The sequence below is a fragment of the Panthera leo genome, chromosome A2 (genome assembly GCF_018350215.1).
Source record: "Panthera leo isolate Ple1 chromosome A2, P.leo_Ple1_pat1.1, whole genome shotgun sequence".
NCBI classification, from domain to species: Eukaryota; Metazoa; Chordata; class Mammalia; order Carnivora; family Felidae; genus Panthera; species Panthera leo.
Genome location: NC_056680.1, coordinates 29730861 through 29749162, shown reverse-complemented (window position 1 = coordinate 29749162; position 18302 = coordinate 29730861). Strand labels below are relative to the sequence as shown.

At 42.8% G+C, this 18302-nt stretch overlaps 1 protein-coding gene across 15 annotated transcripts in view; it reads left to right on the top strand.

Annotated features, from left to right (window-relative positions):
- CADPS (calcium dependent secretion activator) overlaps nt 1–2640 on the top strand; it is a 481138-nt gene extending 478498 nt beyond the window's left edge. For all 15 annotated transcript variants that reach the window (XM_042929883.1, XM_042929885.1, XM_042929886.1 and 12 more), the window contains one exon: nt 1444–2640. In XM_042929883.1, coding sequence (XP_042785817.1) covers nt 1444–1623 — 180 coding nt within the window. In that variant the 3' untranslated portion in view covers nt 1624–2640. The remainder of the gene's footprint in view (nt 1–1443) is intronic.
- Nucleotides 2641–18302: the final 15662 nt, after the last annotated feature.

Below are 18302 nucleotides of genomic sequence, written 5' to 3'. Positions count from 1 at the left end.
CTTTCTTTTTCCCATCATATTCTGGCACCAATTAGATTATCCTAAGTGGAAAGAGAACAAACAACTGAAAAGTACAAAAAAAATAAAAAATAAAAAAGTGAATCTTCTGGATACCTGGTCTACACCATGCCTAGAATTTACTCAGCCTCCTATCCTTTCCCGTCAAGATGAAGACAATTCAGGTAGCTACCTAGCTACCTAGGAGAGCCTTGCAGCTTGACCCATAATTAGGAGGACCTTTTAACTAAGTGTCAAAGTGGAAAGGGGGACACACGGTCATCCTATCCATAATCTGATATTAGCGGACTTCACTGAGCTGAGCCTCATTCACTAGTTAACTCTGCGGTCATTACAACATGTAACCTTCAAGAGGGGTTGACACTGTGATTGTTGATAATACGATTCATTAGATGGATGACAAGAAAAGGAAGTCACAAACAGGAGTGCACTGAAGGGTAACATTCCTCCTCATGCTCCTTCAGCATATCAATTCTGTCCCATATCAATGGAAGAAACACACGGCAGAATCAGTAGCTGAAATGATATGCAGTGTGATGAGAAAAGTTGTTAGAGAGAGACCTTTCTCCAAAAAAAATGTTAAGAAGTAGACAACAGCCAGATGCTTCTGGTCATGTTCAATTAACGCTAAGGGATTTCTAGAAAAAAACAGTCCCTGGGATACCTCAGGAAATCCGAGAGAGATCGCCTGAAGGAACAAAGAAAGACTTTGTGGTACAGTAATACCAAGCCATTGTTCTTGAAAAAGAGCCAAATTTCTTCCCCGAGACCATGAAGTTGTGAACGGAATAGATACGCTTCTTTCCCAAGGAGATAAGAAATGAATCACATGCCTGCAACATATTGATGAGGCATTAGCACTCCGTCTCCCCATAATTGTTGCTGCCCGTAATAGGTTTCATATACCAACATGCATATGTCTGTCTTGTGAATGAGACAGAGGGATGTGCCGTTACGAGCCTCAAAAATATTAAAGACCAGACTGCAAAGGAAATCACAAAATATCATAATCGCTTGATCCATTATTTATGTGTTATGGCCCCTTACACAGTCTATCATATTATAATACACCAACCTAAGAGAAAGAACCAGACCCCCCCCCCAAAAAAAAAAAAAAACACCAAAATGAATCAAAACAATTATGGAACATTTCCCTTTATGGAACTGAATAAACACAAGCTTATGTTCTTTGCTTTGTCTCAGCTAATACAGTTTATCCTGCCACAATTTCTCATTTTCTGTCATTCAGAGAATCTCAGTTTTCAGTACAAGTGAAATCTGAGTACGGTGGCTTTTCATTTGACAATGCATTAAGTGAGACACTGAGCTGAAGGTCAGCGTTCTCACACCCACACATGCTTTGTGCCCTTTCCCTCCCTTCGTGGAGATGAGATCTCGCTTATCACTGATCTTTTCCCTCCTTAGAAAACCTATAGAGATTTCCGATTGCAAGGGGTCCTCGACTCGACCTTAAACAGCAAGACCTATGAAACCATCCGGAACCGGCTCACTGTGGAGGAAGCCACTGCATCAGTGAGCGAGGGTGGGGGCCTGCAGGGGATCAGCATGAAGGACAGCGACGAGGAAGACGAGGAAGATGACTAGAAGGCTAGGGCCTGGAGTCCTTTGGGACAAAGTCCTGTAATCAATGCATGTCCTTAGTCTGTTAGTTAACCCCAGTAGGGAATTTTCTGTCAACTACCATGCCCATGAGATGTTTACCAATACAATTGCCATTTTAGCTATGTGGTACCAAGATTAGCAAATGACCTTCCACCCCACTGATTTCCTGATTCCATGTCTGTATGTTTACAAGCAATATGGAGCACCATTCTTTAAAAACTGTTCATGGAGAATACATAGTCCAACTGCTAGGTGTGTTCCTGTTCTCAGCAAAGTTAAATGATGCTTCATTAATATACTGTGTATGCACTGATGGTAAACGGATGTGAGGGCGAGTACACCAAGTATTTCACTTCTCTGTTTCGCGTTATGTGGATGCCAGTTATTTAAACGAGTACAATAAATTAACGTAAGACACATAGATCTGCTTTGGTTTTTGGAAAACAAAGGCAAGCCTCCAGCAAGCCACCTTTCTGGTTCTTTGTGTTCCCCCGAAACTAAAAACTGAACCCCTGTTTTCCTTGTTAACTCATCCTTTCACGGATCCATGTAGTTAGCCAAAAAACAAACAAACAAACAAAAGAAGGCGGCTAGATACCAATGGATTGATCTTGTCATTTGCCACGGCAAGGGTGATCCTCCCATGAGCAAACACCAAGCACAGTTCAGAGCAACTGTCATCTGTCCAAGTTTATCCTCTTAAACGTCACATTTTGCTTTTATGTTTCGATAACCGTGTATGTAAAAAACCTGAATATTTAAATTACAACCCTAGACTATAAATGTGTTTATAATAAGATATGGATATTTCCTTCAGTAGATTGTCACCATAATTTAAAATATTTTGTTCCACACTGGTTTTTATATCTGTCATGTACATTGCATTTTGGTCTGTAACTGCATGACCCCGGGGTCCTCTGCAGAGCAGTTTCTTTCTGTGTAGTGAATCCATCTTGCTTTTGCCTTATATAAAGCCTACAGTTATGAAAGTGTGGAAGACTGTGGCTTCTCAATAAATAACCATTCAATGTCCTCAGAACACGCCTCCGAGTCTTTTTTCCTCTGTCTTTTTGGAAAGCCAGAACCGAAACACACACAAACCGGCAGAGGAGGTCAAGAACAAGAAGAGGTCACTTCCTTGAAACTCTTGGAGGGGTGGTTTTCAAATGCTTGTCTCCACAAAAGGCAGCCCAAAGTCCCACTGAGTCGGACTCCACTCATTCAGAACAGTGGGCATTTGGACATGTTGGGCAGATTATGCTTCCATTACAGGATAAATAAGGGTCTGCTAAGCAAGAGAGGAGTGTAAACGAGAGAAATGTTTCTCCTGTACGAAAAGAAGGCCAACAAACTGTTTTTAAGCACTACTTTAACAGCAGTGTTTGCATCCAAACAAAGCGTGTGCCAATTATATACGATTCTTATAGATTTGTTAAAGCATCTCACAAGATTCTCTAAGATATGGAGCACTCTTCTTGCCCCCCAGTTCTTGTCAGCAGATATAATCACATAGGTGTGAAAGAAATCAAACATTTTGCAGCCTTACCTGTCTTATTTGCATCTGTCACTAAATCAAGCTGACCTTTCCTTGGGGCTGACGGGCGTTTTAGAGAAGTGACGAATTTTTTCATTAGGACCAGGTAGACCAGTGGCTGTCTACAAATGAATTCCTCTAAATAGTACGTCCTACTTTTTTTAATCCTTTAGGTCTGCAGGTACAAATCAATAGTACTTCCTGCCCTTAGTGGGATTGCAAGGATAACTCCCATTTATTGAGCAACTATTCCGCACCAGACATTCTCTATATAATACCTCATTCAAATCTCACAACAACCGCAAGAGGAAAGGATTGTTATGATCCTCATTAGAAACAAACAAATTGAGGTCAGAAAGGTTAAGGCCGCTTGCCCAGTGGTTACACATCTCCCTATGGAAACAATATTGCAGAGACACTAGTATAGAGTTGGTAATACAAATGGTGGGGGTATATCATTCGGGTGTGAGATATCTTTGATTGCCCAATGGCACCAAGATAAGTCTGCGTGGCAAAGCCAGAATTTTTGAAAAATATATTTGCATTTTTAATTCCAAAGCTATGATATAGTTTTTGCAACAATTACAAACAATTCAGAAATGTGCAAAGTAAAGAGAGAGAGCCTGCCCAGTGCATAGTATAGTTGAGAAGAGGAAGAAATGCTCCAGAGCCCTGGGCGGGGGGGGAGCTAAGTGAGTTAGAGAACTAATGAAAGGGCATGACCCAAAAGGCAGAAAGAGAAAGAAGCAAGTGTGAAAAGATTGTGCCTTCAAAACCAAGGTTAAAAAAAAGAAAAAAAGATTCCTTCAAAAGGAGAATTCCTCCCCACCCCTCAGCCTAGCGCTGAGGATCCTGTTGAACAGTATCCCCCAGGTGCATCCCCGGGGGAAAGGCTATGCAGAAGGAAATGATATCAGGTAAGATCAGAAAGAGAGAACTCCCCAAGTTTTTTAAGTCTCAGGTTATCCTTGCCACAAATTTAAAGCTGAGAAGGAGACCATTTTGATATCTTGAGCCTTCTTTTTTTACTTCTTTGGGATAGAATCTTAAGTGTTCTCTTCCTTCCTGTTTGCTTGTTTTTCATTAAAATGCAACAAACATACAGAAGAGCGCACAAATCCTAAGCCTACAGGTCAAGAAATAGGACATAATGAACACTTCCAGACATACCCATGCCTGTGGCCCTTCTCAGTCTCTACCTCCTCCCTAACTCAACAAAGGTAACCACTATCCTGATTTCTCATAGTGTCAATTGAATTGAAGCCCTTACGTAATTAGAATCACGGTATTTATTCTTTCAAGTCTGGCTTCTTTTTGCTCTACGTTATATTGTTGGTGTAGCTATAGTTCATTTCCTTTCAGTGCTCTATAGTATGAATATACCACAATTTGTCCATGTTCACATGTATTTAGTTCAACATGTCCACACATTATGTTACCATGAATTTCTTTGTACATATCTTTCAGCACAGTTGCAGGGTCATAGGGTAAATATATGTTCACTTTTAGGAAAAACTGCCATTTTTCCACAGAGGGTAAACCACAGACTACTCTCATCAGCAGAGTATCAGAATCCCATAAAACAGCAGGTATGGCCACTCTTTTAATCTACATTGTTCTGCTAAGTGGTGTAGTGGTTTATGACTGTGGTTCGCTGATTACAAAAATAGAGTTGATTGCCTCTTAACATGTGTATTGACAATTTGGTTAGCTTCTCTTGTGAAGTGCGTGTTTAAATCTTTTTTTTTTTTCCTTTTTCTTACAAGAGGAAAATTCCAGAGTTATTTGAAGGACTGGTAGGGAAGAGGCCATAGGAAAAAGTGCCAGATGGATGGTGAGACATGGAGACGTAGAGAGAAATGTTAACCTGATGGAAAAGCACTCACTGTATTATCAATCAGCCCACAAATAGTTGAGTACATACTGGCCAAGCAGTGCTAGAGACAACCAGGCTCTCTCTAGTGCTTTCCCCTTCATCAGCCAGGGTGACTTTTCCAAAAGGCAAGTGTGATTTTGTTCCTCCTCCAGTTAATAGCATCCAGTGGCTCCCCTTGGTCACAGAATGAAGCTAGAATTCTCTAAGGTGCCATGCACGGCAATACACGACCTGACCCTCACCTAGCCCTCCAGCCTACTGTGTTAACTCTGCCCCTCTGGCTCCCTGGGTTTCAGCTACACCTGCCAACCTTCACTTCCACCTGTGCACCTCGGTTCTGTCCCCTTGGGGGCCTCCCGCCAAGCACCTCATCTCACCCTTCAAATCTCAGCTAAATTTGACTTCCCCAAAGAAGCCCCTCCAAACCCTACCCTCAGTTCAGCATCCACGTCCCTGGTACATAGTTTCATAACACTCTCTACTTCCGTTCCTTAGTATTCATCTCACTACTCATGAATGGGTTCTTTGCAGCTTTTCTCCACTTCAGGAGGCTATGGTCTGCACCATCTTCCCTATTCTATCCTTATTGTATTCACTAAATATATGGTTCATTAGTGAGGACTGAACATACAAATCATAGATGATGTGGTTACTATTCTCTTCAAACCTTTAGTCTAGGTGATATGAATCTTCAAAAGCTTTGTATAGATTGTATCCTGTAAGATGCAGAGGAGGGAGAAGAAAGGGAAGACTTCCTGGAGGAGGTGGGCCTTGAAGAGCACAAAGAGAGGACGAGAAAGGACATGGACCAAAGCAGAGGGAGGGGAGGGGGCTGTGCCTCTTGGCCAATGCTCTTTTCTTGTCTTGATAAATTCCCAGTGCACGTAGTAAACACTCAACAAACACATGTTGATGCAACACATCAATGGATATGCTCGGTATGTTAGGGGAGCCTGGTTTCATAAAGACATTTATGCAGGGGGTGTAGAGAGAATAAGATGGGAAGAGTGGATTAAGTTTCCAAAGAAGGACTTTTACTTTCGTTTAGCTTGGGTTTATTGGGCTAAATAACAGGGCTAAGCAGTATTTTTATTTTTTTCCAAATATTTAAAGAAGTTTGTTCGGTTAAAAAAAATCAAATAAAGTCGAATTCATGAAACAAAAAGTTGAAGCCTCTCCCTTCCCCAACCCATTTCCCCAAAGTAGCCATTGCTAACAGATGGGCATATATTCTTCCAAATATGTTCAAATCATATCCAATATCCAATTGGATATATTTATATATTTTATATATTTATATATTTTTAAAATATATTTTCACAAGTGGGATTCATCCTGAGCATACTAAGGCAAATCACATTTTTCATTTATCAGTGTGGGATCATTTTTGTATCTGCACATAGAGATTTTCTGTATTACTTTTAATGGTTGCACTGTATTTAAAGAGGTTTTCCGGCCAATGGAGAGTGAAGTTAGGTAAACTGAAAGTCCAGGGCAAAATGCGGACGGACAAAACATACTGGAGGAAATGAGCCATCTGTAGAAGTGACCTGTGGGACTGTTTGAAATAAGTGGCTAAAGCTTTTCTGAAACACCCCCGATCTAATCGCAGCCTAACCGAACCGTATTAGAATTATCTGTTTAGGTGTCTCTCTCTCTGCTAGACTGCCAACTTCTTGAAGTCAGGGACTGTGTCCATTTCGGTATGCCAGTCTGGTGCCTGGGATCTAGTAGGCGTTCAATAAATGTTGGCTGAATTGAATGGATGAGCATCAGAAAAGCACACCTGAGTATGACCAGGGCCAAGAAAGCATAAACTAAATGGACTGCAATATACTCTGCCTGGAAAGAAAGAATCACTAAATAAGGTGAAGAATCTCAAGGGCTTTAGGAAAAGCATCTACCCCACCACTAACGGGACTTGAATTCCCAGCACAGGCATTAAATCACACTGTCATAAATTTGGCTTTCTGTGCGAATTTTAGGAAGTCAACCAACGAGAGTTGGATCATTAGTGCTTCTGCACAAACATTAATGAAGTTTATTTTCTCTACATTTTAGAGTCCAAACTAAGCATGCTCTTTGTGGCCTGGGCTTCTCGGTACACGATTAACCGAACCTGAAATGAAATCAAATTATGCACCATCGTGCCGTATCTCCTCAACAAATTTTTAAAAATCAATATTCATCTTTTATTCCAGGTGGTTTTGCTTCGTCATCGAAACCCTAAAATTATCATCTGTTTTCCTTCTTATGAAACCATGCATTTCATCTAAAGTTGTGAATCTGCGTTTGTTGTAAGTAAGCAAAACACGAGGAAAGGGCCGTGATGGCGCAATCTGCCGGCGAGCCCTCTACCCTGAGGATGGCGCGCCTAAGGTCAGAGCGACACGCTGCGCGACAAATTCATCTCAGCCACCGGCTCACAGGGGGATAAAGTGATCACAATTAATACACCAACCACAACATAACAGGAATGCAAAGGAAACAATAAGCCAAAAGTACACAAATAAATTTTCTTCTTGTTCCCTAAGAATTGCTGGTGCAATGGTACAAAGAATTGTAAACATGATTAAGTTGGCATATTTCCCTCTGTCCATCAGAACAAGTTGGCTTGCTTCCTGGCTGGTGAATACAATTGCAAAGAATAAACAAGGCTTTGCTTAAATACTCAAGCAGGAAATGTAATTGAAGACAGTATGAATTTCAGAGAAAGTGTTGGAAATTTGGGAATGTACTTAGAAGGAAATCAGGGGCCACAGGAGAAGACAAATACGGCTGGTATTTGGTGCAAAGAAAACTACAGTTTATGTGGAAGCAATGACAAGGTTTCAAATTCTAATGTCACTATAGTATTGTAAGCAGGACAGCTGAACTATCCCGCCCCACCCCCCTGTCCCCTCCATCCCTCACCCCCACCTTCAAACAGCTACAGTTTCAGGGCTTTGAGCCCGATAAGTTCCTCCACGGTATTCCTTGGTGCTCTTACTTTCATTCTGAATACAAAGTACCCTTCAACAAAATCAAGCATAAAGACTATAGACTAAAAATTCCAGAGCATATGGAGAGTATTGACGTCACAATGTATTTGGAAAGTTGAACTTCTCAGAGGCCACTGTGATTAAACGACAACCTCTACTTTTGCGATACCGAAAGCTGAGCTCCTATGAGATGATTTTTGGCAGGACAAGGAGAACTCTTTCTCTCCGAAACTCAGAGAGTAGTTATGAGAAAATGATCGTGGGCAGGTTAACGTAGACTAGTGATTTTCCAATCAAGGCAATGGGTTTCTTTCTGCATTGACAACAAGCAAAACCGTCTCCCATCCATTTCTTGTCCAACTTTGAGTCATCAGTTCTGATACCATACTTCATTGCTTCTCAGACAAAAGAAATTTTTTCTTTTCAGTTTTAACATCTCTATCGCCACCATCCACCTCTGTAATGAGGCTGCTGTGCACACAGTCTCGGGGTAATATTCCTGTGGACAATGCAAGGGAAGAGCCTTCCACACAGTGAACTGAGAACAGGGCAGAACCAGGAACTGACTCGGGTGGATATGTAAGAAGTGCCCATTTCTCCCCAATACACAAAAGAAAGGTCATCCTGAGGTGGGGAGAGACCAAGGTCCGGTATTACAAAGGAAGGGGCTTCGAACCACCCTAGTTAAATGTTAAAGGTGGAAGCTGGAGCCTCGGGATTTGCCGACAATGGGTGACAGGGATAACAGAACAGAATAGAAGGTGGAGCTCAAGGCACAGGCTCTGGTCCCTTCCACATTGAAGGTTCCATCTCGGGTGGCTGAAGCTGGCCAAGCCCTCCAGGGAGGCTGGGGCACCTCCTTCCCCTCCCACCTGGAGAAGGCAGACCACGGAGTGTGCTCCTGCACGTGCACTCCGGAGGGGCCCCTTGCCCCCAGCGGTGGGAAGGTGCTCGTTGATGGAGCATCCAGTGTCAAAGTCAAGTGGCCTCCCAGGAGAAGACACAGGCATGGGCTCTACAAAACAATGCCTGCCGTCAAAAGGAAGGAGGACTTAGCGGCCCATTGGGCTTTCCAAAAGATGTGCTGGGAGCCAATTTGAGGCAATAGATGTAAATAGCCTCAAGAGCAAAGAAAGAATAAAATGTAGGCAAGTGGAAAAAAAAACAGGTTCTGGAGTCAGGCTGAACTTGGTCCAGATTTCAGACGATTGGTGGTAATCGCTAGCCGTGTGACCTTGGACCAATTACGAATTTCCCTAGGCCTCAATTTTCTCACCTGTAAAAGAGAAAGAACCAGAAGAATCCCCTAAGCTTTACCTACTGCTAGAAGCTCACTGGGTTACCATCAAGACAAAATGTGTCTAAGTACTAGAAAACAGCATACATGCTAAGTGCTCAATAAATGTTAGCTAAGATTTTATTGTTAATCTCCTAAGTTCTTAAGAGGTTGCCACGTCTCAGGCTCTGAACAGATCTCGGGTATGGCTAGGTAGGTCAATGCCCTTTAGAAGCTGGGTTCCATTACTACCTGTTCCTGGTGCACCTCTTGCGGACAGAACAACTGATCAGCTGTGGATTGCGCAGCAGTGTGTTGAACAAGGTCTTCTTACGACCCACTTTTTTCTTAGCATTTGCTTCTGTGCCCTGGAAAGGAAGATTTGTCTTTCTTGCCTGCATTGATTTGCACTCTCTACTTTCCTCTGACTCTGGACCTCAGTAAATAATTATTGAAGGAATTAATTAATGAACAAATAACTTTCTCTCCATGTCTCCCCTTTTTCATCATCACTGCTTTAATCTGGGTTTCCCTAGAAACAGACCCTGAGACAAGGATTCCAGTGCAAATGAGGAAGGGAGATGGGGAGGAGGGTCAGCCACTGAGGGGAGCTGGCGTTTGATCAGCCTGGAGAAGTCCAGGAGCCAGCACAGAACAGACGTCTCAGAGTTACCCCCTTGAGGTGTGTGAGGGTTGGCAGGAGGCTGCTAGCCCAAATCCTGGTTGCCTTTGACTGAAGGCAGCTGGGAGATGAGGATAGGGAAGGGTATTTCTCCGGCCCTTCAGACCTGCAGGGCCAGCGGACAAAGAAAACCCCTGGTCCTCGCAGAAAGCCTTCAGGCAAATAAACACAAGAAAGGCAGTAGGAAATCAGGCCTGGTTGCAACGAAAGGGTTAAGGACCAGGGGGAGCGGGCAGGACACCATCATCGTCTACTACAAAATCACCCTTCTGCTACCCAGGGCAGAGATGTAGTCAGTGTTGGTGCCGAGGACAGCAAGACAGAATCAGCATTTCTCACGCCAGGAACACCGCCTCACCAGGCTAGACCTGGAAGCCTTTTAAGAGCAGTGAAATAAATTCTTGCCTTTACTACAGTGGAACACAATGGAGCCAGGAAAAAGAATCAAGTAGGGTTGGTTGTTTTGATTTTCATGTAATAGTTACTCTCATCGTACAGGTTTATTTTTCTTTTTTTACTTGAGTGTCGTTGACACACAACATTCTGTTAGTTTCAGGTGTACAACAGAGTGATTCAACTTCTCTGCACCTTATGCTGTGGTCGCCACAGTGTAGCCACCTTCTGTCACCAAACAGCACTATTACAATACCACTGACTATAATCCCTATGCTGTGCCTTTTATCCCGTAACTTATTCACGTCGTAGCTGGAAGCAAGCCTGTATCTCCCACTCCCCTCCCTTCTGGCAGCCGTCAGTTTATTCTCAGTATTTACAGGTAAAATAAAGTATGTTTATTTGCGCTGATACTGTAGAATGTCCAAGATACACGGTTTGGTCTTTAAAAACAAAAACAGACCAGCACTTAAAAGAATGAAAAAGTAATAGGCAAAGCTATCCAAATATGTGTGTGTATTTATATACACACATATTTTCAAAAGATTCAATGGACATTTGTCATTTTGTTTTTAAATTTTTTTTTAATGTTTTATTTTATTTTTGAGACAGACAGAGACAGAGCATGGGTGGGGAGGGTTAGAGAGAGGGAGACACAGAATCCGAAGCAGGCTCCATGCTCCGGGCTCCGAGCTGTCAGCACAGAGCCTGACGCGGGGCTCGAACTCACAGACGGTGAGATCGTGACCTGAGCCGAAGTCGGAAGCTCAACCAACTGAGCCACCCAGGCGCCCCGGACATTTGTCATTTTGGCTTCCCAGAATCCAAATCCAAAAACCCATGGAAATCGAAGGGGAAGAAATGTTCCCTCTGTGTGCCGCCGACTACTAGGATGTGGCTGAGAGTTCCCTAGCTCAGAACTTTGACTCTTAAGAAGGACCCAAAAGCATGGAAGCACGAGGGGACTCCCACTGTGGCTGCAGGACCATTCAGGGCACCCAGAGGACGGGGCAGCAGAGCCAGAGTGAGCTGCAGCCCACACACAGCTGTGTCTGTGGCTCTTTTGGCTGTGCCTTATATCACTCGTCCCTTGGTTCCTCCCTGAGCCTGTTTTCCCAGCCCTCAGTGGATTCTATGAGCAATTCATAAACTCCTTTTCTGTCGTGTTTCTGTTGGTGACCAAGAACACTGATCAACATGGAAGGGTCTCAGAAGAAACTGGGAAGAGTGGTTACCTCTGGGGAAGGGGACAGCCGACTTTGGATGGAAAGGAGGCATTTTTCAGCACATACCGTTTTCCGTTGTTTGATTACGTTAACCATGTGTATTTATTACTTTTTCAAATGAAAAATACTTTATTTTTCTAAAGTAATCTCTATGCCCAACATGGGGCTGGAGCTCATGACCCCGAGATCAAGAGTCACACGCTCTACTGACTGAGCCAGCCAGGTGCCCCTCAAATTAAAAATATTGTAAAGGAGTGTTTTTTAAATAATTTACTTTTTAAAGTGTCCCAAGAGAGCAGCATCTGGACATGGAGAATCTGGTTTCAGTTCCAGTCACAGGCACAGGATGAAAGGTTAAGTATTACCCTCCCTTCTGCTCAGGTGCTCTTACCAGGGAGAGAATCTTAACCCAGAGTGTTTGTCTAGAATTCAGGGGGTCTGGACCTTGAAGGTGGGGGGGGGCGGGAAAAGGGGGTAGCAAACCATATTAACATCTGCAGTATCTGTGACCTTTTCCCTAGCTGATATCTTAGAACTCTTCTAGTCTTTAAATTTTTTTTAATGTTTTTTTTTTTGTTTATTTTTGAGAGAGAGAGAGAGTATGAGCAGGGGAGGGGCAGAGAGAGAGACACACACAGAAGCAGGCTCCAGGGTCTAAGCTGTCAGCACAGAGCCTGATGTGGGGTTCGAACTCGTGAACCACGAGATCATGACCTGAGCCAAAGTCGGATGCTTAACCAACGAAGCCACCCAGGCGCCCCTAGAACTCTTCTAGTTTTTAAACAAACATCTTATTTTTTTTAATTTTTTAATGTTTATTTATTTTTGAGGGCGGGCAGGAGCAGACAGAGAGAGGGAGACACAGAATCTGCAGCAGGCTCCAGGCTCTGAGCTGTCAGCACAGGCCCAATGCGGGGCTTGAACTCACAAACCGCGAGATCATGACCTGAGCCAAAGTCAGATGTTTAACCGACTGAGCCCCCCAGGCGCCCCAATCTTAGAACTTTTCATATCACATTATAGTTGTTGCAATATCTCGAAATATCACTTATCAGTACTTCTAAATTACCTTAGTTATTAGACCTGCCATTGATCTTATTTGAAGCATTAAGAAAAAAGCATATATATCACTATATCACACTTTTTAAAAAAGGTTTTGATAATTGTATATCAATATGAACGGTCTCCGTTGGAACTGTACATATGTTATCTTATACGTTTAAAAGCTTTATTCTGAGAAGGGGTCCACATCTATGGTATATGTTTGCCACTGCTCCCCCTGCCAATTCACACAGAAGGTTGAGAACCTCTGCCAGATCTCTTCATCTTTCACTTCCTCATCCCATTCCTTGCTTTACCTATTACCTATTCTCTCTCTCTCTCTCTTTTTTGTTATAGAAATTAAGGTTTTATTTGGTTATTTTTAAAAAATAAAAACATCCCCCACATGGACTCAAACTCACCAACCTGAGGGGCACCTGGGGGGCTCAGTCAGTTATGCGTCCCACTCTTGATGTCAGCTTAGGTCATGATCTCACAGTTCGTCACACAGAGCCCCACATCAGGCTTTGCGCTGACAGTGTGGAGCCTGCTTGGGATTCTCTCCTCTCTTTGCCCCTCCCCTGATCATATTCTCTCTCTTTCTGTCTCTCTCTGCCTCTCTCTCAAAATAAATTAAATAATAAAAAATCAAATAAATAAATAAATAAATAAATAAATAAATAAAAAACTCAGGGGCACCTGGGTGGCTCAGTCGGTTAAGTGTCTGACTTCAACCCAGGTCATGATCTCACGGTTTGTGAGTTCAAGCCCCAGGTGAGTTCAAGCCACAGATTCTGTGTCTCCCCTCTCTCTCTCCCCCTCCTCCACTCACACTCTGTCTCTCTCAAAAATAAATAAGCATAAAAAATAGCTTAAAAAAAAAAGAATCAGAAGCTCCAGGGAAAAAGAAATTCTAGAAAATGAGAAGACTGGTCCAGCCCATACCACATAAATAGAGGAGAAGGCGCACAGTGGAGGATTGTTTACTTACTAGAGCTAGATTTTGAGCTAGAATTTGAGCTTCTCCCTAGCCAGCGAACTTCACGCTTTTCGTTACCTTTGCAACTTCTGCTGAATCTTTCCTGCTAATTAAAAAATAACCAAACCTTAATATGAGGGGTTTTCAATGGAAGCACAGAATAATATAATGAACCCATATACCTAACCCCAATAAAATCAATCCAAGGCTAATCCTGGTTCCTCTACCTCCCAATCTACTCTGCCCTCCTATTTTTCTAAAGCAAGTCCCAGGAATAAAATTTTGTCATCCGTAAGTAATTTAACTAGCATTACCTAAAATAGTAACAATAATTCCCTAATACCACCAAATACCCCGTGTTCAGATTTCCAGTTTTCTTATAAATGCCATAATATCAAGTAATCTTTTGTTGAAATTAGAACTTAAACAAGGTCCGTACGTTATGAATGGTCATCCTGACTTTTAAGTCTCTTTTAGTGTATAGATGTCTCTCTTTTTTTCTCCCCTCGCAATGTACTTACTGAAAAAAAAAAATCAGGTTTTGTTTGTTTGTTTGTTTTATAGTTTTCATAGTCTGAATTTTGCCGACAGCATCCCCATGGTGTTGGCAATTTAAAAAACTCACTTCTTAAGATGGTGCCCTTGTTTCTGCCATCCTTCTTGAACATTCCTTTGAGAGTAAATTTTTGTTGTTTAACACCCCCCCCCCCCTGGCCTGGGAACCCCTGGAGGGCAGGGGCCTCTCTTGTTCAGAACAGCTTTGGTCGCTGCAGTCACAGCCGCCAGTGGACAGCAAGCACACTCGATTTGTTGGATGAATCAAACAACTGGGAGACTTACGCGCTCTTTTCTTTATGTCTCTGCCACGCACACCCTTGAACTCAGCTTGCAGCACTGCATTTTGGACTACTTGTACTTCTCTTCCACCTGTGCTTCCTGTCTAAGGACAGGGTAAGCCTCGTGTCGGTTTAAAAACACAGACCTTCTCCCTACTGTCCTGTAATGATGCTCAGCACAGATCAAGATTCGTAGTTACTGACGACTTAACAGGCAGACTGACTTTTCATCCTCTGTAGTTCTGGAATGTATACTGGTGCTTTTATTCTCCTTACTAATATATATTTTTAATGTCTAGTTTTTAACTAAAGGAAGCTTTCCCAGACTTTCCCTTGGGTATCGGGAAGATATTTATTTTCATTCCAGAATAAAGATTTCCTCTAGATCTTATTCTCTCTCCCACCCACACCTCCATAGGTTCCTTGGGGGTGGGAGTGGGGGTGGTACAAATTTATGTACGGGAGAAACTTAACATTCTATAAATAAGAGCTTGCTTGGGGAATGAAAGGAGAGCCATAGCAAGTCAATTTCTATCCCTCTTGTTAAATTAAACTGGAGCATATGCTTATTTAACATAGCGCAGTGTGGGAAGTATTATCTTTTGATTTGTGTTTGCAGATAAGATGAAGTTTTCACCCAAAGAACCTAAAGGGGTGAATAAATTAATACTGGTCATCTGGGGTGTTAATTAGTTACATCAGACTCTTGTGTTTCCTGTGGCAATGGCTCTTTGGACGTAATAATAACAATTGCTATCACTTGCTGCATTGCCACAACATAATATAATATGTTGTCTGCAATATAGTGGAAATCAAGTCTCCTTTCGGGCCACATCGCTAGTCTTTTTCCCCAGGGGGCAACCACTCTTACTGAGTTCTTACTATGTGCCAGGTGCCATGAGCTTAGTCATTATTAGCAGTTATTATTACCTCACCAGTGTGAGCCTATAAAGTAGGTGGACTGGTTCTCCCCATCTTCAGATGAAATAAACAAGGCTTGCCGGGCATCAGTGATTAGTCTAAGGCCACATGTTTAGTGGAGTGATGCAAACTTCTGGCTACCCAGAGTGGGACCTCAGCCTTCTTGCTCTTAGTTAGCTATGATCTCGTTTTCTGAGAAATGCAAAAATATGAGATATTCATATCCTCCAGCAGCAAACTGTAGACTATCATTTGTATTGGTTTGACTTTCTTTCCAGGGGTTAAAAGTGGATAGCTTACATGTGTGTATGAAAACAGGACACTCTTTCCATTTTATAGGTAAGAGAATTAAGGAGAGAGACAAGGGGTGGGGGCATCTAGCTGCCTCAATTGATAGAGCATGCGACTCTTGATTGCAGATTGGTGAGGTTTATTTTTATTATTCTAAAAAAATTTTTTTTTAATTTTTTTTAACGTTTATTTATTTTTGAGACAGAGACAGAGCATGAACGGGGGAGGGTCAGAGAGAGAGGGAGACAGAATCTGAAACAGGCTCCAGGCTCTGAGCCATCAGCCCAGAGCCCGACGCGGGGCTCGAACTCACGGACCGCGAGATCGTGACCTGAGCTGAAGTCAGACGCCCAACCGACTGAGCCACCCAGGCGCCCCCTAAAAAATTTTTTAATGTTTATTTATTTTTGAGAGAGGCAGAGACAGAGACAGAGTGTGGGCAGGAGAGGTGCAGAGAGAGAAGGAGACACAGAATCTGAAGCAGGCTCTAGGCTCCGAGCTGTCAGCCCAGAGCCTTACACGGGGTTTGAACTCACCTACCGTGAGATCATGACCTGAGCCAAAGTCGGATTCTTTTTTTTTTTTTTAATTTTTTTTTAACGTTTATTTATTTTTGAGACAGAGAGAGAGCATGAATGGGGGAGGGTCAGAGAGAGAGGGAGACACAGAATCCGAAACAGGCTCCAGGCTCTGAGCAGTCAGCACAGAGCCTGACGCGGGACTTGAACTCACGGACCGCAAGATCACGACCTGAGCCGAAGTCGGATGCTTAACCGACTGAGCCACCCAGGCGCCCCCAAAGTCGGATTCTTAACCAACTGAGCCACCCAGGTGCCGCTTCTGATTCTTTTTCTAGGCATGGTGAGACATTTGCACTAGTCTACCTGTTCTCAGGAGACTCCTGTTGTCAGGAGTCTCCTGACCAGCCAGCTTGCATTTACATACATCTGTCCAAGGCCAGGGCACAGTCCTTTGGGAGACTTCCACGAATGTCACAGACCACCTTGACCTCATTAGCCTGAGGCTCCCAGTCAGGGGGCTGCACCTCCAGCTACCGGTCAGCACGCATATGCAGGACCTAGGGGTGAGTTCACCCAGGAAGGGACAGGGGGTCTAGAACACATGGAGGGGACAGCAGCTCACTTTCTGACCAGAGACTTCTGAAGAGCAGGGAAGTAAGGGGTCTTGTCAAGGAAATGTTCAAAACCTAAAGCAATCTAGAACCGTTCAGATGCCACAAAATATGTGACACTGGTCTCCCCTTTCTCTGGAAGTTTCTCCCCCTGGGGTGTCCTTTTCCATATTTCTTCACCTTTTCTGTCGCCTAGGTCTGTACCATCATTTCTATATTCCAAGTATTCCAAGTTCTCTATAATTTGGCACCTGAGTCTGTCCTGGGCAAGAACACATGGGCAGAAACAGCAATGAGAGAGCATTTGGGACCCATCAAGTTTCTAAGGGTTTTTTCAGTGATAATGCCCAGTGTCAGTGAAGGTGTTGGGAAAGAGGCATTCTACCTACTTCTGAAAGGCAATTCGTCAGTTGGTATTTAAAGCTTTTAAAATGTGCATATCATTTGCTATAGTAACTCTACTTCTGGGAATTTGTCCTGTGGGAATTAACTATGCACAAAATTTATGTATGAGAATGTTCCTGATGGAACTATTGCAAAAGAAAAAAAAAATGTGAACAACTTAAATAGCCAACGACGAAGGACTGTTTAACTCATGTTAAAGCCATATAGTGGAATACTCCAGAGACGTTAAAATTATGTCTTAGTAACACATTTAATACATGGGGAAATAGTTCATCTTATATTAAATGGCAAAGCAGATTATAAAACAGTAGATATCATATGATGTCAACCTTGTCAATGCGTAGAAAGAATATATGCTAATGTGGTTGTGATTTCTGTGTAGGAGGATTTTGCACAATTTTAAACTCTTCTTTGTAACCCTCTGCTTTCCCCAAAATTTCTTCATTGGTTACTTTTTAAATCAGAAAAAAAACACAAACCTTTTGTGTGCAAAAACAAGGAAACAAGTAAAGAGCAGGATAAGAAAGTAATTTTCACGGGGCTCCTGGCTGGCTCAGTTATTGCAACATGGGACTCTTTTTTTTTAATTTTTTAAAAAAATTTTTAAATGTTTTTTTAAATTTATTTTTGAGAGAGAGAGACAGAGTGTAAGTGGGGGAGGAGCAGAGAGAGAGAGGGAGACACAGAATCCGAAGAAGGCTCCAGACTCTGAGCTGTCAGCACAGAGCCCGATGCAGGGCTCGAACTCACAAACCGTGAGATCATGACCTGAGCTGAAGTCCAACGCTTACTGACTGAGCCACCCAGATGCCCAGCAACATGGGACTCTTGATCTCGGGGTTGTGAGTTCAACCCCACCTTGGGTGTAGAGATTATGTAAAAATAAAATCTAAAAACAGAAAAATAGTTTTTGTTTTCCCCTCTTCCTCCTCCTGTCAGACTGAAGGACCATGGTTAACAATAACAATCATTATTGTAATAACAGCAGCAAACATGCATCAAGTGCTTTCCTTTGGCCAGTCACTGTTGTGTAAACTTCCGTGTTTTCTCATTTAGTCCCCACCAGCCTGTGACAAAGTAGATGACCG